The 24,255-nt window shown below is 44.3% G+C and overlaps 1 protein-coding gene across 1 annotated transcript in view; it reads right to left on the bottom strand.

Moving 5' to 3' along the window:
- LOC143986997 (uncharacterized) overlaps window positions 1-24,255 on the bottom strand; it is a 130,030-nt gene that overhangs the window by 91,525 nt on the left and 14,250 nt on the right. Inside the window, exons 3-4 of the mRNA XM_077485434.1 lie at window positions 11,640-11,797; window positions 7,233-7,474 (exon numbers count right to left, since the gene is read on the bottom strand). Of these exons, the coding sequence (XP_077341560.1) occupies window positions 7,233-7,474; window positions 11,640-11,797 (400 nt within the window). The remainder of the gene's footprint in view (window positions 1-7,232; window positions 7,475-11,639; window positions 11,798-24,255) is intronic.

Below are 24,255 nucleotides of genomic sequence, written 5' to 3'. Positions count from 1 at the left end.
AAAATGCCATAAAACTATCCCCTATTTTGTAAACGCTATAACTTTTGCGCAAACCAATCAATAATCGCTTATTGTGATTTTTTTTACCAAAAATATGTAGAAGAGTACGTATCGGCCTAAACTGAGGGAAAAAAATGTTTTTTTTATATTTTTGGGGGATATTTATTATAACAAAAAGTAAAAAATAATGCGTTTTTTTCAAAATTTCGCTCTACTTTTGTTTATAGCGCAAAAAATAAAAACCGCAGGGGTGATCAAATACCACCAAAAGAAAGCTCTATTTGTGGGAAAAAAAGGACGTCAATTTTGTTTGGGAGCCACGTCGCACGACCGCGCAATTGTCAGTTAAAGCGACGCAGTGCCGAATCGCAAAAAGTGGTCTGGTCTTTGACCAGCAAAATGGTCCGGGGCTGTAAGTGGCTAGATGTGCAAAGCTGGTAGAGACATTCCCAAAAAGACTTGCAGCTGTAATTGCAGTGAAAGGAGGTTCTACAAAGTATTGACTCCGGGGGGCGCCATACAAATGCACCCCACATTTTCCACATATTTATTTGTAAAACATTTTGATAACCATTTATCATTTTCCTTCCACTTCACAATTATGTGCCACTTTGTGTTGGTCTATCACATAAAATCCCAATAAAATACATTTACGTTTTTTGGATGTAACATGACAAAATTTTAGAAAATTTAAGGGGTATGAATACTTTTTCACAGCACTGTATTATGTGTTCTACCATATTATACCAGATATGCACAATATTCACTATTATCACACTGTATCTCCTCCCCAATCAGGAAGCGGGTCATGAGACCCGTCACCCGATCCGATCGAATTGGCTGCCAGGAGGAGGAGGAGGAGGGAGGAGATGGTGGGAAACCGACAGCAGCCGCCTGCAGCCCGGAGAGAAGCCGTCGCTGCCCACTGCCCAGAGCGCTGCCCGCAATATGGGGTAAGTGCGGGGCCCTGACTGACTGTCCGACGTGGGGGCTTTTGTGCCATCCGTGACCCGACCGGGGGGTGGCGGCGGGTGGGTTGTTTTGCTTCCCCGCCCCCCACCCTCCCCAAAAAAAAAAAAAACACACCAGCTGCCACTGCTGTATATACACTCACCGGCCACTTTAGGTACACCTCGCTGGTACCCGGTTGGACCCCCTTTTGCCTTCATTCTTGGTGGAATAGATACAACAAGGTGTTGGACACGTTCCTCAGAGATTTTGCTCCATAGTGACATGATGGCATCACACTGTTGCTGCAGATTTGTCGGCTGCACATCCATGATGCCGATCTCCCGTTCCACCACATCCCAAAGGTGCTCTATTGGATGAGATGTGAATGTGGAGGCCATTGGAGGACAGGGACCTCATTGTCCAGTGGTGAGATGATCGGAGCTTTGTGACATGGTGAATTATCCTGCTGGAAGGAGCCATCAGAAGATGGAGACACTGTAGTCATAAAGGGATGGACATGGTCAGCAACAATACTCAGGTAGGTCGTGGGGTTTAAATGATGCTCAATTGGTACTAAGGGGCCTAAAGTGTGCCAAGAAAAGATCCCCCCCCCCACCATTACACCCCCACCACCAGCCTGAACCGGTGATACAAGGCAGGATGGATCCATGCTTTCATGTTGTTTACACCAAATTCTGACCCGACCATCTGAATGTCGCAGCTGAAATCCAGACTCCTCAGACCAGACAACGTTTTTCCAATCTTCTATTGTCCAATTTTGAGCCTGTGCCAATTTTAGCCTCAGTTTCCTGTTCTTGGCTGACAGGAGTGTCACCCGGTGTGGTCTTCTGCTGCTGTAGCCCATCTGCTTCAAAGTCCGATGTGTTGCGCGTTCAGAGATGGTATTCTGCATACCTTGGGTGTAACAAGTGATTATTTGAGTTACGGTTGCCTTTCTATCATCTGTAACCAGTCTGCCCATTCTCCTCTGAGCTCTGATATCAACAAGACATTTTCCCCTCACACAACTGCCGCTCACTGGATATTTTCTCTTTTTTCCCACCATTAAACCTGATAGATAGTTGTGGGTGAAAATCCCAGTAGATCAGCAGTTTCTTAAATACTCAGACCAGCCAGTCTGGTACCAACAGCCGTGCCACGTTCAAAGTCACTTAAATGCCCTTTCTTCCCCTATCTGATGCTCGGTTTGAACTTTAGCAAGTCGTCTTCACCATGTCTAGATGCCTAAATGCATTGAGTTGCTGCCTTGTGATTGGCTGATTAGCAATTCGTGTTACCGAGTAATTGAACAGGTGTACCTAATAAAGTGTCTGGTGAGTGTATATTATTCGAATAGAACAATATGAGCTGAATATAAATAACGATCTGCAGCTATAATGTTATCCTATCAGGAATTTCATGCCCGGGTCAGAATTCCGCTGGAATTTTTATTTTTTTATATTTGTAACTTTATTTTTATTTTTTTTCAAGAAAACACCCAATACTTTTTTGAAACAATCCATCTTATCACAACCAGATTCACATTTACACCGCTCTTACAGGAAAGAATCCCTTAAGCAGCCTGGGAGTTAAACCTCTTCAATGGGAATGTTCTGCCCCACTGTCATGTAAATGTTTGATATTGTATTGAACTGGATTAGGTTATTATTGTTTTGTAGTATGTTTACATCTAGTGGCAGTTTTGAGCCACTACAACTTGTTTACTATGTGATTTTGGTATCGCCCTCTGTCCTTCCCTCCTGTTTAGTGCTAGTTAGTTTAGCCCTAGCTATAGCCTTTCCCACTTCTTCTTTCATGTTCCTTCGGTCAGTGTTAGTTCTTCGGATTCAGGGCGTAGAATAGTCATTGTCTTCTTACACTTCCAGAGACTGGGAAAATATTCTTTGTTATGCAAATTTCTGAAATTAAATTGTGTTTAACATCTGTATCTTATTGAAGAGTTATGCTACTTATGGATGGTGCCAAGTCAGCAGGTGGCCATACCGCCTGGACAGACGGAGCCAAAGGAGAAACACTGTTTTCGGCAAAAGTATTGGGACACCTGCCTTTACACACACATGAATTTTTATCATATCCCAGTCTTAGTCCCGGAGGGTTCAATATTGAGTTGGCCCACCCTTTGCAGCTATAACAGCTTCAACTCTTCTGGGAAGGCCGTCCACAAGGTTTAGGAGTGTGTCTATGGGAATGTTTGACCATTCTTCCAGAAGAGCATTTGTGAGGTCAGGCATTGATGTTGGATGAGAAGGCCTGTCTCGCAGTCTCCGCTCTAATTCATACCAAAGATGGGGTTGAAATCGGGACTCTGTGCAGGCAAATCAAGTTCCTTAACCCCAAACTCGCTCATCCATGTCTTTATGAACCTTGCTTTGTGCACTGGTCCAAATCATTTGGTGGAGGAGGGATTATGGTGTGGGGTTGTTTTTCAGGGGATGCAGTTGGTCCCTCTTAAGGTATCAGCATACCAATACATTTTTGGACAATTTCATGCTTCCAACTTTGTGGGAACAGTTTGGGGATGGCCCCTTCCTGTTCCAACATGACTGCTCACCAGTGCACAAAGCAAGATCCATAAAGACATGGATGAGTGAGTTTGGGGTGGAGGAACTGGACTGGCCTGCACAGAGTCCTGACTACAACCTGATAGAACACCTTTGGTAGGGATGAGCTTCCAGTTCGAGTCAAACTCATGTTCGACTCGAACATTGCCTGTTTGCCTGTTCGGCGAACAGTGAACAATTTGGGCTGTTTGCGGCAAATTCGAAAAGCAGCGGAAAACCCTGTACAAGTCTATGGGAGAAATCTAAAGTGCTAATTTTAAAGGCTAATATGCAAGTTACTGTCATAAAAAGTGTTTGGGGACCCGGGTCCTGCCCCAGGGGACATGGATCAATGCAAAAAAAAGTTTTAAAAACTGAAGTTTTTTCAGGAGCAGTGATTTTAATAATGATTAAAGTGAAACAATAAAAGTGTAATATTCCTTTAAATTTCGTACCTGGGGGGTGTCTATAGTATGCCTGTGAAGGGGCGCATGTTTCCCGTGCTTAGAACTGTCCCTGCACAAAGTGTCATTTCTGCAGGAAAAAAAGTCTTTTAAAATCAATGAATTGTCGGCTCCTGTAATACAGAGAACACTCATTGAAAGTCATTGATTAAAAAAAAAAAAAAAGCGTAGGGTTCCCCCAAATTCAATTACCAGGCCCTTCAGGTCTGGTATGGATATTAAGGGGAACCCTGCGTAAAATAAAAAAAAATGACGTGGGGTTCCCCTAAATATCCATACCAGACCCTTTATCCGAGCACCTCCCAATGTTGAGGGCATGTGGCCTGGTACGGTTCAGGAGGGGGGTGGGCTGCTCTCTCGCCCCCCCCTCTTTTCCTGCGGCCTGCCAGGTTGCGTGCCCGGATAAAGGGTCTGGTATTGATTTTTAGGGGGACCCCCACGTCAATTTTTTTTTTTTACATTTGACCGGGGTTCCCCTTAATATCCATACCAGACCTGAAGGGCCTGGTAATTGAATTTGGGGGAACCCTACGCTTTATTTTTATTTTTTTATCAATGACTTTCATTGAATGTTCTCTGTATTATGGGACCCGACAATTTAGCCGCAAGTGATTTTAAATGACTTTTTTTCCTGCACAAATGACACTTTGTGCAGCGACAGTTCTAAGCAGGGGAAACATGCGCCCCTTCACAGGCATACTATAGACACCCCCCAGGTACGAAATTTAAAGGAATATTACACTTTTATTGTTTCACTTTAATCATTATTAAAATCACTGCTCCCGAAAAAACGGACGTTTTTAAAACTTTTTTTTGCATTGACCCATGTCCCCTGGGGCAGGACCCGGGTCCCCAAACACTTTTTAGGACAGTAACTTGCATATTAGCCTTTAAAATTAGCACTTTAGGTTTTGAACATTCGATTCCCATAGACTTTAATAGGGTTCTAAAGTTCACACGAAGTTTAGGTCTGTTCACAGATTCTGGTGCGAACCGAACCGGGGGGGTGTTCAGCTCATCCTTAACCTTTGGGATGAATTAGAGCGGAGACTGTGAGCCAGGCCTTCTTGTCCAACATCAGTACCTGACCTCACAAATGCTCTTCTGGAAGAATGGTCAAACATTCCCATAGACACATCTCCTAAACCTTGTGGACGGCCTTCCCAGAAGAGATGAAGCTGGTATAGCTGGAAAGGGCGGACCAACGCAGTACTGAACCCTACGGACTAAGACTGGGATGTCATTAAAGTTGATGTGCGTGTAAAGGCAGGCGTCCCAATACTTTTGGCAATATAGTGTGTGTCAATATGTAATCCAGCAGAACAGGGAACCTCGACCTGGTTGTTGAAAGTGACGCTGTTTCATTACTTGGAGTAACTATACAGTCATCAATAGACATGTGCACTGCTGAAAAATGTATTTGCTTTCGTTTCATCTTTTTTTGTTTTTTTTCATAAATTCGAAAATTCGTAAATTTTAAAGTTCGTAAATTGGAAAATTTGTCATTTGTCAATTCGAAAATTGGGTATTGGAAAATCGGAAACTCGAAAATTCGTAAAATTCTGAAATCCGTAAAATAAGAAAGAACGTCCAAAGATTTCGAAGAACGAAAATCTGAAATATTCAAAATAATAACGAACTAACTAACTAATAATAACTAACTATTAAATTATAGGTATTGGAATTTCCTTTCAAATTTGGCTGTTAGTGAACATAACGAATACGAATTTATCTGAAGTTGCGAATTATCCGAAATAACGAATGCTGCATCTAAACGAATGGAACGGAACTAATTAATTAAAATAATAATAAATAAATATATAATATAAAATAATATAAAATATATAAATAAAAAGGTCAGTTTTTTTACATTTCAGATTTTTCCTTTTTATTTTGAATTTTTGGATTTTCATTTAAAAATAATAATAATAATATATAAATATATAATATAAAATAATATAAAATATATAAATAAAAAGGTCAGGTTTTTTAAATTTCAGATTTTTCCTTTTTATTTTGAATTTTTGGATTTTCATTTAAAAATAATAATAATAATAATATATAAATATATAATATAAAATAATATAAAATATATAAATAAAAAGGTCAGTTTTTTTAAATTTCATATTTTTCCTTTTATTTTGAATTTTTGGATTTTCATTTAAAAATAATAATAATAATAATAATATATAATATAAAATAATATAAAATATATAAATAAAAAGGTCAGTTTTTTAAATTTCATATTTTTCCTTTTATTTAGAATTTTTGGATTTTCATTTAAAAATAATAATAATAATAATATAAATATATAATATAAAATATATAAATAAAAAGGTCAGTTTTTTTAAATTTCAAATTTTTTCTTTTTATTTTGAATTTTTGGATTTTCATTTAAAAATAATAATAATAATATATAAATATAAAATATATAAATGAAAAGGTCAGTTTTTTTAAATTTCAGATTTTTCCTTTTTATTTAGAATTTTGGGATTTTCATTTAAAAATAATAATAATAATATATAAATATATAATATAAAATATATAAATGAAAAGGTCAGTTTTTTTAAATTTCAGATTTTTCCTTTTTATTTGGAATTTTTGGATTTTCATTTAAAAATAATAATAATAATATATAAATATATAATATAAAATAATATATAAATAAAAAGGTCAGTTTTTTTAAATTTCAGATTTTTCCTTTTTATTTTGAATTTTTGGATTTTCATTTAAAAATAATAATAATAATAATATATAAATATATAATATAAAATAATATAAAATATATAAATAAAAAGGTCAGTTTTTTTAAATTTAAGATTTTTTTGTTTTTATTTTGAATTTTTGGATTTTAATTTAAAAATAATAATAATAATAATATATAAATATATAATATAAAATATATAAATAAAAAGGTCAGTTTTTTTAAATTTCAGATTTTTCGTTTTTATTTAGAATTTTTGGATTTTCATTCTTATTATCGGATTTTCAAATTTTCGCATTTGAGTTCTTTTGAATTTTTGGATTTTCATTCTTCTTTTCCGAATTTCAAATTTTCGGATTTGTGAATTGCCAAATTTTTTAATTTCTGAATCTTGAATTTCTAATTTCTGAAGATTCATAAAAGATCGGAAATTCGAAAATTCTGATATTTGTAGAAATTTGTTAAAAAAAACGAATTCGGAACTAAACGAATAGTCATCAATAAGAATGTTCTCTATCACTGCAGGGGGGGGTTTTGGGAGTTTGGAGTCACCTGAAGCAGCGGGGCAGCTGCGAACGCGGGTAGGGTTGGGTTGTGGGGGCTCCAATGGTTTGTCTGGTAGGGTGCTGGGGGCGCTGAGCAGCTGAGGAGTCGCTGAAGACTGGCCAGAGGACAGGGCGGCGCCGGTGGTCTGGCGGCTGTAGCCTCGGATGCCGTAACGGCTGACCGGCTGAGAATCTTCCAGAGGGCGGAGCAGCAGTTTCACCAGTTTGTATTCCAGATAGAGAGGAGACCTGACAGAGTAACAGCAGAAGTCAATCATAGTCTATGGGAATGTTCAACAGGCTCAATAACCAACAGCAAGCAGCCAGGCAAAATGTATTTTAGAAAACAAACATCTCATTGGCTACATCGCCATTTATAAAAGCAGGCCTATGGTGCCACGTTTAGAGAAAAAAAAAGATAAAAAAAGAAATAAGGGATAATTTGTTCAAGGATGTTTCTCCACAAAACTTTGGACAAACGGATTCTGTGCTAATGGAGCAAAAAAAAAAATATTAAAAGCAGGGCTTTTTTTTCAGCGGGAACGCCGTTCCGGCACCTTGTTTCTGGGGGGGGTCTTATGTTACTGGGAGGGATCTTCTGTTGAGGGAGGGGCTATTGATGCTGGCTGCTGGGAGATCTATTGCTGTTGGGGGGGTATGGTTGATGGGATTATCAATTGTTTCTGGGGGGTCTTATGTTACTGGGAGGGATCTACTGTTGAGGGAGGGGGTTTTAATGCTGGCTGCTGTGGGATCTATTGCTGTTGGGGGGTATGCTTGATGGGAAGATCAAATGTTTCTGGGGGGTCTTGTGTTACTGGGATGGATCTACTGTTGAGGGAGGGGCTTTTAATGCTGGCTGCTGTGGGATTTATTTCTGTGGGGGAAGGGGGGATATTGTTGGTGGGAAGATCTATTGTTTCTGGGGGTTGTTATGTTACTGGGAGAGATCTACTGTGGAGGGAGGGGCTATTGATGCTGGCTGCTGGGAGATCTATTGCTGTTGGGGGGTATGGTTGGTGGGAAGATCAATTTTTCTGGGGGGTCTTATGTTACTGGGAGGGATCTACGGTTGAGGGAGGGGCTATTGATGCTGGCTTCTGCGAGATCTATTGCTGTTGGGGGGGTATGGTTGATGGGAAGATCAATTGTTTCTGGGGGTCTTATGTTACTGGGAGGGATCTACTGTTGAGGGAGGGGGTTTTAATGCTGGCTGCTGTGGGATCTATTGCTGTTGGGGGGTATGGTTGATGGGAAGATCAATTGTTTCTGGGGGGTTTTATGTTACTGGGAGGGATCTACTGTTGAGGGAGGGGCTTTTAATGCTGGCTGCTGTGGGATCTATTTCTGTGGGGGAAGGGGGGGATATTGTTGGTGGGAAGATCTATTGTTTCTGGGGGTTGTTATGTTACTGGGAGAGATCTACTGTGGAGGGAGGGGCTATTGATGCTGGCTGCTGGGAGATCTATTGCTGTTGGGGGGTATGGTTGGTGGGAAGATAAATTTTTCTGGGGGGTCTTATGTTACTGGGAGGGATCTACGGTTGAGGGAGGGGCTATTGATGCTGGCTTCTGCGAGATCTATTGCTGTTGGGGGGGGTATGGTTGATGGGAAGATCAATTGTTTCTGGGGGATCTTATGTTACTGGGAGGGATCTACTGTTGAGGGAGGGGGTTTTGATGCTGGCTGCTGCGAGATCTATTGCTGTTGGGGGGTATGGTTGATGGGAAGATCAATTGTTTCTGGGGGTCTTATGTTACTGGGAGGGATCTACTGTTGAGGGAGAGGCTTTTAATGCTGGCTGCTGTCGGATCTTTTTCTGTGGGGGAAGGGGGGATATTGTTGGTGGGAAGATCTATTGTTTCTGGGGTCTCTTATGTTACTGGGAGGGATCTACTGTTGAGGGAGGGGCTATTGATGCTGGCTGCTGCGAGATCTATTGCTGTTGAGGGGTATGGTTGATGGGACGATTAATTGATTCTGGGGGTTCTTATGTTACTGGGAGGGATCTACTGTTGAGGGAGGGGCTATTGATGCTGGCTTCTGGGAGATCTATTGCTGTTGGGGAGGGAGGTATTGTTGATGGGAATATCTATTGTTTCTGGGGGATCTTATGTTACTTGGGGGTGACTACTGTTGAGGGAGGGGCTATTGATGCTGGCTTCTGCCAGATCTAATGTTGCTGGCAGGGGTCTATTGTTACTGGAGTGGATCTGTTGTTACTCCCGGGTATTTGGTTGCTCAGGGTCTATTTTTCGGTGGGGTGGGTGGGTATAGTGTTGCTGAGGGTGTCTATTGTTGCTGGAGTGGATCTATGTTACTGGGGGGTATTATTTTGCTGCTCGGGGTCTATTGTTGCAGAGGTGGGTTCTATTGTTGCAGGGGTGGGGTCTATTGTTGCAGGGCTTTTTTTTCAGCAGGAACACCGTTCCAGCACCTCTAGCACTGAATATATATAATGTCAAGAGGTACTGGTGTGTGCCTGAGGGTCTATTGATGCTTGCTGCTGGGGGATATATTGCTGTGGGGGGGGGGGGATATTGTTGGTGGGAAGATCTATTGTTTCTGTTGGGTCTTATGTTACTGGGAGGAATCTGCTGTTGAGGGAAGGGCTATTGATGCTGGCTGCTGGGAGATCTATTGCTTTTGGGGGGGGGGGGTACAGTTGATGGGAAGATCTATTGTTTCAGTGGGGTATTGTTACTGGGAGGGATCTACTGTTGAGGGAGGGGCTATTGATCCTGGCTGCTGGGAGATCTGTTGCTGTGGGGGAAGGGAGGATATTGTTGGTGGGAAGATCTATTGTTTCTGGGGGGTCTTATGTTACTGGGAGGGATCTACTGTTGAGGGATGGGTCTATTGATGCTGGCTGCTTTGGGATCTATTGCTGTGGGTGAAGAGGGGGGATATTGTTGGTGGGAAGATCTATAGTTTATGGGGGGGTCTTATTTTACTGGGGGGTATCTACTGTTGAGGGAGGGGCTATTGATGCTGGCTGCTGGCAGATCAATTTTTGCTGGCAGGGTTTTATTGTTGCTGGAGTGGATCTGTTGTTACTGCAGGGTATTTGGTTGCTCAGGGTCTATTGTCGCAGGGAGGGATATAGTGTTGCTGAGGGCGTCTATTGTTGCTGGAGTGGATCTATTATTACTGGGTGGGGTGATATTTTGTTGCTTGGGGTCTATTGTTGCAGGGGTGGGGTCTTTTCTTGCAGGGGGGGTCTATTGTTGCAGGGATGGGGTCTGTTGTTGCAGAGGGGTCTATTGTTGCTGATGGGGATCTGTTGTTGCTGTGGGGGGTCTATTGTTGCTGTCTGCAGGTGATCTGTTTCACTCTTTTTATTTAATCATTAACAAATTCCATACAAATGATATAGCAAAATGATACTTGGTTCTGTATTCTCTAAAAGGGGAGGTGCTGGGAGGTGGGTAGGGGGCGGAGACAAGGGGTGACTCGGAAAGAGGGAGTAGCTGCACCTATTCTCTGAGAAAAAAAGCCCTGGTTATAAATAATTTTCTGTGCTGGTCAAACATTATTCGTTGATTTAAAACAGAAAATACCACATTTAGCCACTAGATTGTGCTAGGTATCATAATAAATTCCTGTAATGCTAGCGCCATCTAGTGGCCAAATAAAAAACATGTGAGCAGAATAGGAAATAGCCTAATAACGTTTGTTTTCTTTGCCCTATTTACACACAACGAACGTACATGCATCTTCACTTCCTGTCCTGGAGACACAACAGGAAGTCTCCTGTGAAAGTGAAAGGAAATCTCCTCTGAAAGAGCGGTCATTGCCTCTTCCAAACATCAACTGTAAAAATACAAGTACATTTCTCGAAAGCGGCAAAAGATATAAGTCAACCTTGTGTGCACCCAATGCCTTTTGCAAAGCCAGATATTAACTTGTAAAAGTAGAAACATCATCACTGCACTGTGCAAAGCCTGAACAGAGCTGTGTGTGTGTGTGTGTGGGGGGGGGGGGAGGGGGGGGCACAACAGGCCCCACCCACTACAGGCTGCCTGCAGAAATCTAGAGGAAGGGGGCGGAGACAAGACCAGTGACTCTGCACAAGGAGAGAGGGCAGCAGTGGGCGGTCTTTATTACAGGAAGTCTCACACTGGATTAGATCTGGAAGAAATACACAAAGCTGTACCCAGATATCTAATTGTTAAGATTTTCCTATAATCGCCATCTAGTGGCCATAATGCAATATTTTTGTGATTGAGGAATTTCAGGAAAATACTGCATTATGGCCACTAGATGGAGCTAATGATCATAAGGCATAAATGTATTAGGCAAATTACAGGGGTTATGTATGACGGCTGTGCAAGTGCTTGAGACATTCATACATGGAACTTTCTGCGTCAGCGCTCATCTCTAATTTAATATCCAGTTTGGTATTCAGACTTACTTTCTGAACAGCGAGAGTCTCTCTTGTCTCAGCCATAACATGGTGCACTCGCGCTGCTCGTCGCTGGCCCCGTACTCCAGGGCCTTCTCCTGTGGGGCCCCATCCAGCTCCTGAACGTTCCCTGTCAGCCGGTCATAGTACAACCTCACCGGGAAAGCCTGGAGGACACATATTATTCTGCATTTATAATTCTGTTCAGCCAGTCTTGTGATTCACACACACCCCACCGCAATTTTGTTCAGCCAATCTGCTCATTTACACACCCCCACTGTGATTCTGTTCACCCAGTCCTGTGATTTACCCCCCCCCCCCCCCACTCCCCACTGTGATTCTGTTCACCCAGTCCTGTGATTTATCCCCCCCCCCTCCTACTGTCATTCTGTCCAGCAAGTCTTGTCATTCACACACACCCCACCCCACTGTCAATCTATGCAGCCAGTTTTGTAATGTACACATCCCACCTCACTGTAATTCTCTTCAGCCTGTGTTGTGATTCACACACACCCCACTGTTATTCTGTTCAGTGAGTCTTGTGATTTACACACCCCAATGTAATTCTGTTCAGCCAGTCTTATGATTCACCCCTCCCCCCCCCCACTGTGATTTTGTCCAGCCAGTCTTGTAATTAACACAACCCAATGTAATTCTGTTCAGCCAGTCTTGTAATTAACACAACTCAATGTAATTCTGTTCAGCCAGTCTTGTGATTCACCCCCTCCCCCCCGTGATTCTGTCCAGCCAGTCTTGTGAATAACACACCCCAATGTAATTCTGTTCAGCCAGTCTTATGATTCACCCTCCCCCCCCCAGTGTGATTTTGTCCAGCCAGTCTTGTAATTAACACAACCCAATGTAATTCTGTTCAGCCAGTCTTATGATTCACCCCCCCCCCCAGTGTGATTTTGTCCAGCCAGTCTTGTGATTAACACACCCCAATGTAATTCTGTTCAGACAGTCTTGTGATCCACCCCCCTACTATGATCCTGTCCAGCCAGTCTTGTGATTAACACACCCCAATGTAATTCTGTTCAGACAGTTTTGTGACCCACCCCCCTGTGATCCTGTCCAGTCAGTCTTGTGATTAAAACACGACAATGTAATTCTGTTCAGCCAGTCTTATGATTCACCGCCCCCCCCCCCCCCAGTGTGATTTTGTCCAGCCAGTCTTGTTATTAACACAACCCAATGTAATTCTGTTCTGCCAGTCTTGTGATTCACCCCCTCCCCCCCCCCCTGATTCTGTCCAGCCAGTCTTGTAATTAACACACCCCAATGTAATTCCGTTCAGACAGTTTTGTGACCCACCCCCCTGTGATCCTGTCCAGCCAGTCTTGTGATTAAAACACGACAATGTAATTCTGTTCAGCCAGTCTTATGATTCACCCCCCCCCCCACTTTGATTTTGTCCAGCCAGTCTTGTGATTAACATACCCCAATGAATTCTGTTCAGACAGTTTTGTGATTCACACCACCATTCCACCGCCTCCACCATGTGCAATCAGAGAACCCTTTGTATTCATTAAAAGAATGCAAAGTATTTTCTGAATGGGGCCCACATTGAGTGACCGACCTCCTGTGTTCATAATGAAGCAGGGCAGCTACTCAGTACAGGACCTGGAAGCTTGTAGAGATCATTGGAGTAGCGCTATAGTAGTGGTCAATGGCTGGCCGCGCATTGTGGGTGCATGGGCGCCGACCCCCCCTATCCCTGCTGCCATCCCCTATCCATGCGCCCGGCCCCTTACAGGACACCGAATCATAATGCATGGACTCCTATGGTGGGGGCGTTTTTTTAAGCACCTGATTAGACTTCAAAATAGGATGGGCTCAGGGCGATAGCGAATACATTTTCGCTATTTTCACACAAGCATACCTCCCTTAAAATCAGGAGGCAGGTCGTCAGACCTGTTCCCCGATTGGCCAAAGCGCCAGGCGATCTTATTGGATGCCTGGCACTTAGGAAGAGGAGGCACGAGCAGAGGAGACACACGCTGGAATCTAGGAAGCCCACCTCTGCCGCTGCTGCTGCTCTGGAGGAGACAAGAGCACTTGGAGAGGACACCACAACCTGGCGTTAAGTGCCGGACCTCCCGCGGGGGTTGCAGGGTGTTGTCAGTGCTACAAGCCATGAGCCGTGCTGTAATTCCCCCCTCCCCCCGGGGTGGTTGTGTTGTGCTGTCATTCTGGGAGGGTGGGAGCTCTCAGTGCCACGAGCCCGAGGGGGGGTTAGGGGGTTGCTGGTTGCTGTCAATGATGGTCTGTGAGGCTAAGCTGTATTCAATTCACTTATCTTTCATGCTATATACCTAGATCTTTGAGACTGAGCTTTATACACCTGGATCTGTGAGGCTGAGCTTTATATACCTGGATCTGTGAGGCTGAGCTTTATACACCTGGATCTGTGAGGCTGAGCTTTATATACCTGGATCTGTGAGGCTGAGCTTTATACACCTGGATCTGTGAGGCTGAGCTTTATATACCTGGATCTGTAATGCTGAGCTGTATACTCTGCCCTGTGATGCTGAGCTGTACACCCTGTCCTGTGATGCTGCGCTATATACTCTGTCCTGTGATGCTGAGCTATATACTCTGTCCTGTGTTGCTGAGCTATAAACTCTGTCCTGTGATGCTGAGCTGTATACTCTGTCCTGTGATGCTGAGCTGTATACTCTGTCCTGTGATGCTGAGCTATATACTCAGCCCTGTGATGCTGAGCTATATACTCTGTCCTGTAATGCTGAGCTATAAACTCTGTCCTGTGATGCTGAGCTATATTCTCTGTCTTGTGATGCTGAGCTGTATACTCTATCCTGTGATGCTGAGTAGACATGTGCATTCATTTTCGACCGAATTCATTTTCGTCCGAATTTCAGCTATTTTCGTTTTTGTTTTGACAAGCGATAACGAAAGCACAGAATCCGAAAAACGAAAGATCCAACATAAATAAATGCTTTATTTTCGTTTTCATTGTTACAACAGTTCGATATAGAATAGGAGATTCGACATGACTCTGACAATAACAATCTGTCTATAGAACCTGTGGTCGAATGTGCCTAACCTTACCTCTATTAGTCCAATATTATATAGAGAAAATATTCGACAGAGGAAAAAAGATTTGACAGAGAGAAAAGATTCTGCAAGTTACTGTCCTAAAAAGTGTTTGGGGACCCGGGTCCTGCCCCAGGGGACATGGATCAATGCAAAAAAAAGTTTTAAAAACGGCCGTTTTTTCGGGAGCAGTGATTTTAATAATGATTAAAGTGAAACAATAAAAGTGTAATATTCCTTTAAATTTCGTAGGGGGGGGGGGGTGTCTATAGTATGCCTGTGAAGGGGCGCATGTTTCTGGTTCTTAGAACTGTCCCTGCACAAAGTGTCATTTATGCAGGAAAAAAAGTCCTTTAAAATCACTCGCAGCTATTATGAATTGTCGGCTCCGTAATACAGAGAGCACTCATTGAAAGTCATTGATAAAAAATAAAATAAATTAATTAAAAAAAAAGCGTGGGGGTCCCCCAAATTCAATTACCAGGCCCTTCAGGTCTGGTATGGATATTAAGGGGAACCCTGCCTCAAATTTAAGAAAAAATTTGACGTGGGGTTCCCCCTAAATATCCATAACCAGACCCTTCAGGTCTGGTATGGATATTAAGGGGAACCCCGTGTCAAATAAAAAAAAAAAAAAAAAAAACGAATACATCCTTCTTCTGTCTCCGCGGAGCAGACACTGCAAGGATTCCGGCGGCCTGACGTTTCTTATATACGAAGGGCGGGGCCACCCGTCACCTGACCCCGCCCCCCTCTGACGCAAGGGGAAACCCGGGGTTCCTTGTGACGTATGGGTGACCCCGCCCCCCTCTGATGTAACACAGGCAGGTTTCCGTTACATCAGAGGGGGGCGGGGTCACCCATACGTCACAGGGAACCCCGGGTCTCAACTTGCGTCAGAGGGGGGCGGGGTCAGGTGATGGGTGGCCCCGCCCTCCGTATATAAGAAACGTCAGGCCGCCGGAATCCTTGCAGTGTCTCCTCCGCGGAGACAGAAGAAGGATGTATTCGCTGCGCTGGATGAGATGAGCCATCGCTGGAGAGATGACCGTCCGTCGCTGGATAGCAAGAGTGGATTACCGCCGCTGGAATCTTTTTTAATTTTTAATAAAGGAATTTTTCAAAAGTGTGTTTGTCTTATTTAACTATTTTTTACACTTTCTTTGTGAAATGGTAGGGGTACATTTGTACCCCCTTACCATTTCAAACAGGGGGGGGCCGGGATCTGGGGGTCCCCTTGTTAAAGGGGGCTTCCAGATTCTGATAAGCCCCCCGCCCGCAGACCTCCACAACCACCGGCCACGGTTGTGGGGATGAGGCCCTTGTCCTCATCAACATGGGGACAAGGTGCTTTGAGGGGTCACAGACCCCCAAAGCATCCTCCCAATGTTGAGGGCATGTGGCCTGGTACGGTTCAGGAGGGAGGGGGGCCGCTCTCTCGTCCCCCCCTCTTTTCCTGCGGCCTGCCAGGTTGCGTGCTCGGATAAAGGGTCTGGTATGGATTTTTAGGGGGAACCCCACGTCAATTTTTTTTTTAATTTGACGCGGGGTTCCCCTTAATATCCATACCAGACCTGAAGGGTCTGGTTATGGATATTAAGGGGGAACCCCACGTCAAATTTTTTATTAAATTTGAGTCAGGGTTCCCCTTAATATCCATACCAGACCTGAAGGGCCTGGTAATTGAATTTGGGGGACCCCCACGCTTTTTTTTTTTTTTTTTTTTTTTTTTATCAATGACTTTCAATGAGTGTTCTCTGTATTACGGAGCCGACAATTCATAATAGCTGCGAGTGATTTTAAAGGACTTTTTTTCCTGCATAAATGACACTTTGTGCAGGGACAGTTCTAAGCACCAGAAACATGCGCCCCTTCATACTATAGACACCCCCCCCTACGAAATTTAAAGGAATATTACACTTTTATTGTTTCACTTTAATCATTATTAAACTCACTGCTCCCGAAAAAACGGCCGTTTTTAAAACTTTTTTTTGCATTGATACATGTCCCCTGGGGCAGGACCCAGGTCCCCAAACACTTTTTAGGACAGTAACTTGCAAATTAGTCTTTAAAATTAGCACTTTAGATTTTGAACGTTGGAGTCCAATAGACTTTAATAGGGGTTCTAAAGTATGCTATATACTAGCTCCGTCGAATCTTCTTTATACATTCGGCAGACACCATAAGCCTTCAAAGACAGATTCGACCGTAATTCATGTGGATTTTCGGACGAATGCAATTTTTGAACGAAAAACGAAATAAATAAAAACGAATTTCGGGAGTAACTAAATAAATTAAGTTTTCGGATGAAAACGAAATTCCGAAACGAAATATTTTACTCTGCACATGTCTAATGCTGAGCTGTATACTCTGTCCTGTGATGCTGAGCTATATAATCTGTCCTGTGATGCTGAGCTGTATACTCTGTCCTGTGATGCTGAGCTATATACTCTGCCCTGTGATGCTGAGCTATATACTCTGTCCTGTAATGCTGAGCTATAAACTCTGTCCTGTGATGCTGAGCTATATTCTCTGTCCTGTGATGCTGAGCTGTATACTCTGTCCTGTGACACTGAGCTGTATACTCTGTCCTGTGATGCTGAGCTGTATACTCTGTCCTGTGATGATGAGCTGTATACTCTGTCCTGTGATGCTGAGCTGTATACTCTGTCCTGTAATGCTGAGCTGTATACTCTGTCCTGTAATGCTGAGCTGTATACTCTGTCCTGTGATGCTGAGCTATATACTCTGTCCTGTGATGCTGAGCTATAAACTCTGCCCTGTGAAGCTGAACTATATACTCTGGCCTGTGATGCTGAGCTATAAACTCTGTCCTGTCATGCTGAGCTGTATACTCTGTCCTGTGATGCTGAGCTGTATACTCTGTCCTGTGATGCTGAGCTATACACTCCGTCCTGTGATGCTGAGCTGTATACTCTGTCCTGTGATGCTGAGCTGTATACTCTGTCCTTTGATGCTGAGCTGTACACTCCATTATGGGTGGAATTAAGTGGAATACAGGGGATGGAGTGGGTGGATTCCATAAGGGGTGGGGCTTATGAGAAGTGGGAAGTGGGTCAAAAAGGAAGGGGTGGGTCTGGTGCCCCCCCATCCTAAAACTTCACCAGCTGCCATTGGTAGCGGTGCAGTACCGGAGTCTTTACAGTGATTTCCAGCCTTTAGACTAGAGGGATCCCACAGGTATGGTATATAAACAGATACAACACATTATTCCAAGCTGGTACAATATAACAATGTGATCATTTTCATACCAGGAATTCTCCTTTGATGAGTTTACTTCCTCTTTCATTCCCTGCAAAGGCAAAGCATATTGGACCACTATGCATCGCATCGCAGAGTAGTCCATTATGTGTCACTTACCTGACACAGGAGCCAGCGAAGTCACCGCTGTCCCCTGTAGTCCGCCGCATCCATCTTCTTGGTGGGTCTCGCAACTCCGCCGCTGTCATTTGGCGAAGCCGCGATGACGTCACTCCCGCGCATACACACGGGAGCCGAGACGCGCGGCATTGCACGGCATCTTCGTTATAGAGGATGCCACGCTCAGTGCGCCTGCGCGCCGCTGTCTACGGCGCATGCGCCGTAGACAGCGGTGCCCGTCTTCGGGCAAATATCTCCTAAACCGTATAGGTTTGGGAGATATTTCTTGGACCTACAGGTAAGCCTTAATCTAGGCTTACCTGTAGGTCAAAGTGGTTTGTAAGGGTTTACAACCACTTTAAGTTTTTCCTGAATAACAGGTCCACAGCAAAAATGTAACACATGCTCTGCTCCATGGGAGCTGTACGGGGGGGGGGGGGGGGGTGAAGGGGTTAATGCCCGGTGGCTCTCAGTTCTCCGGCTGTGAATATTTACCATCCCGGCTATATTAACAATGTTACCGATCTGTGTTCTGTATAATGGAGGGCCAGCTCTCCTGGTTTTAAGGTGCAGTTGGCTTACTTATGATTAGAAAATGTATTGCATCGAAATTGAACATTCCATGATCTAACCATATTTAGATCATGGAATGTTCAATTTCGATGCAATAAATTTTCAAACTATAAGGCCCCTTTCACACATGCGGATGGTATGTCCGTATTTCATCCATCCGTTTGCGGATGAAATACGGGCATACATTCATCCCTATGGGATAGCGGGTGTCTGCGGATGAGCATCCGCAGACACCCGCTATTGTCCGCCTCTGCAACTGTCCGATTTTGCAGACGGAGGAAAATCCTATTTTTCTGTCCGTCTGCAGAGCGGATCGGATGAACACGGGCAGACGGTCCGTGCTCATCCGATCCCCATAGAGGAAAGCGGAGAGCTGACAGGGCGGTCCCTGCACAGTGTGCGGAGACCGCCCTGTCCGCCGCCGGCTCAGCAGGGACAACGGAGCGATCCCAGCTGAGCGAGCGGATCATCACGGGGCGGATCATTACTGATCCGCTCCGTGTGAAAGAGGCCTAAGTATTTTATAAAAGAATGATAAAGTGGTATATCACTCTCTTTTATACATTTCCCTGGTCACGGATTAACCAATCAGTGTCTGCAGCAGTTTATTGTTTTATTATCATTTCCAGTGATAGCACAGGAGTAATTTTATATAATTTTATATGTATTTTATATATCATCATTTATAAAGTAACATGCCTCATCTAAAGTCCCATGACCATTGCTTCTTTGTTATGTATGTACAGTGCATCCAGAAAGTATTCACAGCGCTTCACTTTTTCCACATTTTGTTATGTTACAGCCTTATTTAAAAATGGATTAAATTCATTATTTTCCTCAAAATTCTACAAACAATACCCCATAATGACAATGTGAAAGAAGTTTGAAATCTTTGCAAATGTATTAAAAATAAAACAAAGGAAAATAAATCCCATGTACATAAGTATTCACAGGCTTTGCCATGATACTCAAAATTGAGTTCAGGTGCCTCCTGTCCACTGATCATCCTTGAGATGTTTCTACAACTTGATTGGAGCCCACCTGTGGTACATTCAGTTGATTGGACATGATTTGGAAAGGCACACACCGGTCTATAGAAGGTCCCACAGATAACAGTGCATGTCAGAGCACAAACCAAGCCATGAAGTCCAATGAATTGTCTGTAGACCTCCGAGACAGGATTGTATGGAGGCACAGATCTGGGGAAGAGTACAGAAATATGTCTGCAACATTGAAGGTCCCAATGAGCACAGTGGCCTCCATCACCCGTAAACAGAAGAAGTTTGGAACCACCAGGACTCTTCCTAAAGGGCGTGGCCAGGCAAACTGAGTGATCGGGGAGAAGGGCCTTAGTCAGGGCGGGGACCAAGAACCCGATGGTCACTCTGACAGAGCTCCAGCATTTTTTCTGTGGAGAGAGGAGAATCTTCCAGAAAAACAACCATCTCTGCAGCACTCCACCAATCAGGCCCGTATGGTAGAGTGGCCAGACAGAAGCCACTCCTCAGTAAAAGACACATGGGTCCTCTCACTCACCATGACCAAGCTGTAGGCCGCGCACTCATCCATGTTGGCCTGGACTCCATCCAGTGTGCTGGACGGGTGATCAGCATATGTAGAGGGGGCTACATGGGCCCCCTGCAGCACAGGGCCCAGTTGCTGTCGCGACTGCTGCACCCCCTATAGTTACGCCCCTGGTGCCAAGCTTGTAGCATCATACTCCAAAAGACTTGAGGCTGTAATTGGTGCCAAAGGTGCTTCACCAAAGTATTGACCAAAGGCTGTGATACTTATGTACATGGGAATTTTTTTCGTTTTTAATAAATTTGCAAAGATTTCAAACAAACTTCTTTCACATTGTCATTATGGGGTATTGTTTGTAGAATTTTGAAGAAAATAATGAATCTAATCAGTTTTGGAATAAGGCTGTAATATAACAAAATGTGGAAAAAGTGAAGCGTTGTGAATACATTTTCCGGATGCACTGTATATATCGGGATGGAGGCATGTTATGTTTGTTGTGCCAGGGCACATTCCTTTTTTCCTATGGCAGTATGTACACATTATCGGGTGTGGTGGCGGGGAGGGTCACGCTGTTTCTGGTCGGATACTTTGTTGCTATGGTTTGTTATCTTGATCGGTCTGATTGTGTTGATTTGCCTGAGCCGTACATAGAAGCCCTTTGTTGTGTCATCTGCGGAGTGTCTGTTTATTGTACGGCGATCACTTAGGATTTCACAAGCGGCAGTGAAGTGTGTAATATTAGATGCATCCTTTAATCCTCTAGAGGACTAATGCCGCATACACACGACCGGACTTTTCGACATCAAAGGTCCGACGGAACGATTCCGGCAGACCATTCAATCGTGTGTGGGCTGCAGCGGACTTTTGATTTGCAAAAATCCGTCAGACTTTAGAAATGGAACATGTTTCAAATTTTTCCACCGGAACTCCGCTGGACCCAGTTCCTACTGAGAAATCCGCTCGTGTGTGTGCTAGTCCGACGGACAAAAACCAACGCGAGGGCAGCTATTGGCTACTGGCTATGAACTTCCTTATTCTAGTCCGGTCGTACGTCATCACGTTCCAATCCATCGGACTTTGGTGTGATTGTGTGTGGCCAAGTCCGTTCGTTCGGAAAGTCCGTCAGAACTCTGTCAGAACTCCGTCAGAACTCCGCCGAAAATCCGTCGGACCTATTCCCTCGAAAAGTCCGGTCGTGTGTACGCGGCATAAGGCTGCCTAGAGATTCATAGTTTTGGGCCGGGTTCACATATGTGCGGCTGTGAGTTCGTTCCTGGGGTCTGGTGTGTGTCTGTTCAACGGTTCAGGTCCGAATTATTGGCTGAATTAACACCTGAACTGGACCCAAACATGCACAGAAACCCCCCGGTTTACATTGAGAGACAGTCACGCGGCCATGTCATGCGAATTGGATGCGGAGAAAACCACATCCAATTCGCAGAGATGTGAACCCAGCTCTAATCCACACAAGCGAGGTGAATGTGTGCCATTGTATACTGACAATGTCAGAGTTCACTGATCAGTGGCTGCAGCCACTTGTAGGCTGGGGGGCAAAATGTCAATTGTGATGCTCACTCAAGGGTTAATGTTTTGCTGCTCAGGGGTTAATGGTGCCCTTGCATATATCACTTCCCTTCTGGGGAGGATATATGCAGAGGGAGGTGGGACTTGTGGTTCTCTGGGAAGTCGAGAATGAGACCATATACTTGGGATGTAGTTGCTATACCAAGAATGGGGCGACCCCTTAGGCTCCTTACACACGGGGTGGGCTACATTGGATTCCACCTGCTCAGCAGGGAAATCTGTCCTCTGATCCCCACTGAGCAGGCCGATGGCTGGTCCGTGTCTGCTCCGCTCATGCAGAGCAGACACAGCCCACTGTCCTTTATGGGCGGTGGGATGTAAACTGATCGCGTGCCCGTTTACACCCGACTGCCATCTGATCTGCCAGACGGATGGGGAACGGATCCCCATCTGTCTGTTTTTAGACAACAGGATCGGATCGAATGCTGGTGGGTGTCAACAGACACATATCTGTTGACACCCACCGCTCTATAGAGGAGACTGGAGGGTCCGATTGCGTACGCCTGAAAAACTGAGGGGCAGACCCTATCAGTCAGCACTATCAGTGTGAAAGGGGTCTTAGTGGGACCCTGTTACGAGCGAATAGACTGAGCCTTTAATAACCACCTTACAGGAAACCAACACAACAAAAAGGTATGTACACCAAAGCCACAGCACTTTGAAATGAGGAAATGGAGGATACCATGTTTGTTATGGATGTTGCACTATATCATGTTTCTAAGAACTTTATGTATAAGTGATTTACTTCAGTAAAAGAAGTTCTGGTTACGTTGCATTATCGGGTCTGGTTTATGTGAAGAGAGAATGTGCTTCTACAGTGAATGTGATTTGGGGAACAAAGTATAAACCTTCAGACTAACCCCCAGGTTGGTGAAGAGAACAAAATAGGAACTGGAAGGAAGAGCAGCCAGTTAGAGAGAGGGATCGGTGGTGGACGGTGATGGAAGTTCCGTAGGCAGAGTGGTCTAGCATGTGACGCACCCTGCCAGGCGGATGGGTCCCAGGAACCTACTTAGAGCCCACTGTGGAACAGAACCCTCCTAGGGACCTGGCCTGGAACTTTGGGGCCTCTTAAAGTATGTGTGGTGGCTCCCCCATGAACATGGGGAACCCAAATTTGGAAGGTATCCTTCCATATTTGGGTCCCTGGGTACAGTATCTCACAAAAGTAAGTACACCCCTCACATTTTTGTAAATATTTTATTATATCTTTTCATGTGACAACACTGAAGAAATGACACTTTGCTACAATGTAAAGTAGTGAGTGTACAGCTTGTACAGTATAAATTTGCTCTCCACTCCTCCATGATGACATCACAGAGCTGGTGGATGTTAGAGACCTTGCGCTCCTCCACCTTCTGTTTGAGGATGCCCCACAGATGCTTAATATGGTTTAGGTTTGGAGACATGCTTGACCAGTCCATCACCTTCATCCTCAGCTTCTTTAGCAAGGCAGTGGTTGTCTTGGAGGTGTGTTTGGGGTCTTTTTGTGTTGAAATACTGCCCTGTGGCCCAGTCTCTGAAGGGAGGGGATCATGCTCTGCTTCAGTATGTCACAGTACATGTTGGCATTCATGGTTCCCTCAATGATCTGGAGCTCCTCAGTGCCGGCAGCACTCATGCAGCCCCAGACCATGACACTCCCACCACCATGCTTGACTGTAGGCAAGACACACTTGTCCTTGTCCTCCTCACCTGGTTGCCACCACACACGCTTGTCACCATCTGAACCAAATAAGTCTATCTTGGTCTCATCAGACCACAGGACATGGTCCAAGTAATCCATGTCCTTAGTCTGCTTGTCTTCAGAAAAACTGTTTGCGTGCTTTCTTGTGCATCATCTTTAGAAGAGGCTTCCTTCTGGGATGACAGCCATGCAGACCAATTTGATGCAGTGTGCGGCGTATGGTCTGATCACTGACAGGCTGACCCCCCCACCTCTTCAACCTCTACAGCAATGCTGGCAGTACTCATAGGTCTATTTCTCAAAGACAACCTTTGAATATGACACTGGGCATGTGCACTTAACTTCTTCGGTCGTCCATGGCGAGGCCTGTTCTGAGTGGAACCTGTCCTGTTAAACCGCTGCATGGTCTTGGCCACCGTGCTGCAGCTTAGTTTCAGGGTCTTGGCAATCTTCTTATAGCCTAGGCAATCTTTATCTAGAGTAACAATTTTTTTTTCAGATCCTCAGAGAGTTCTTTGCCATGAGGTGCCATGTTGAACTTCCAGTGACCAGTATGAGAGAGTGAGAGCGATAACATCAAATTTAACACACCTGCTCCCCATTCACACCTGAGACCTTGTAACACTATCGAGTCACATGACACTGGGGAGGGAAAATGGCTAATTGGGCCCAATTTGGACATTTTCACTTAGGGGTGTACTCACTTTTGTTGCAAGCAGTTCAGACATTAATGGCTGTGTGTTGAGTTATTTTGAGGGGACAGCAAATTTACACTGTTATACAAGCTGTACACTCACTACTTTACATTGTAACAAAGTG

The sequence above is a fragment of the Lithobates pipiens genome, unplaced genomic scaffold, assembly GCF_037356315.1.
Source record: "Lithobates pipiens isolate NorthernLeopardFrog02 unplaced genomic scaffold, aLitPip1_a1.2 Scaffold_18, whole genome shotgun sequence".
NCBI classification, from domain to species: Eukaryota; Metazoa; Chordata; class Amphibia; order Anura; family Ranidae; genus Lithobates; species Lithobates pipiens.
This window is presented reverse-complemented; position numbering and strand designations above follow the sequence as displayed.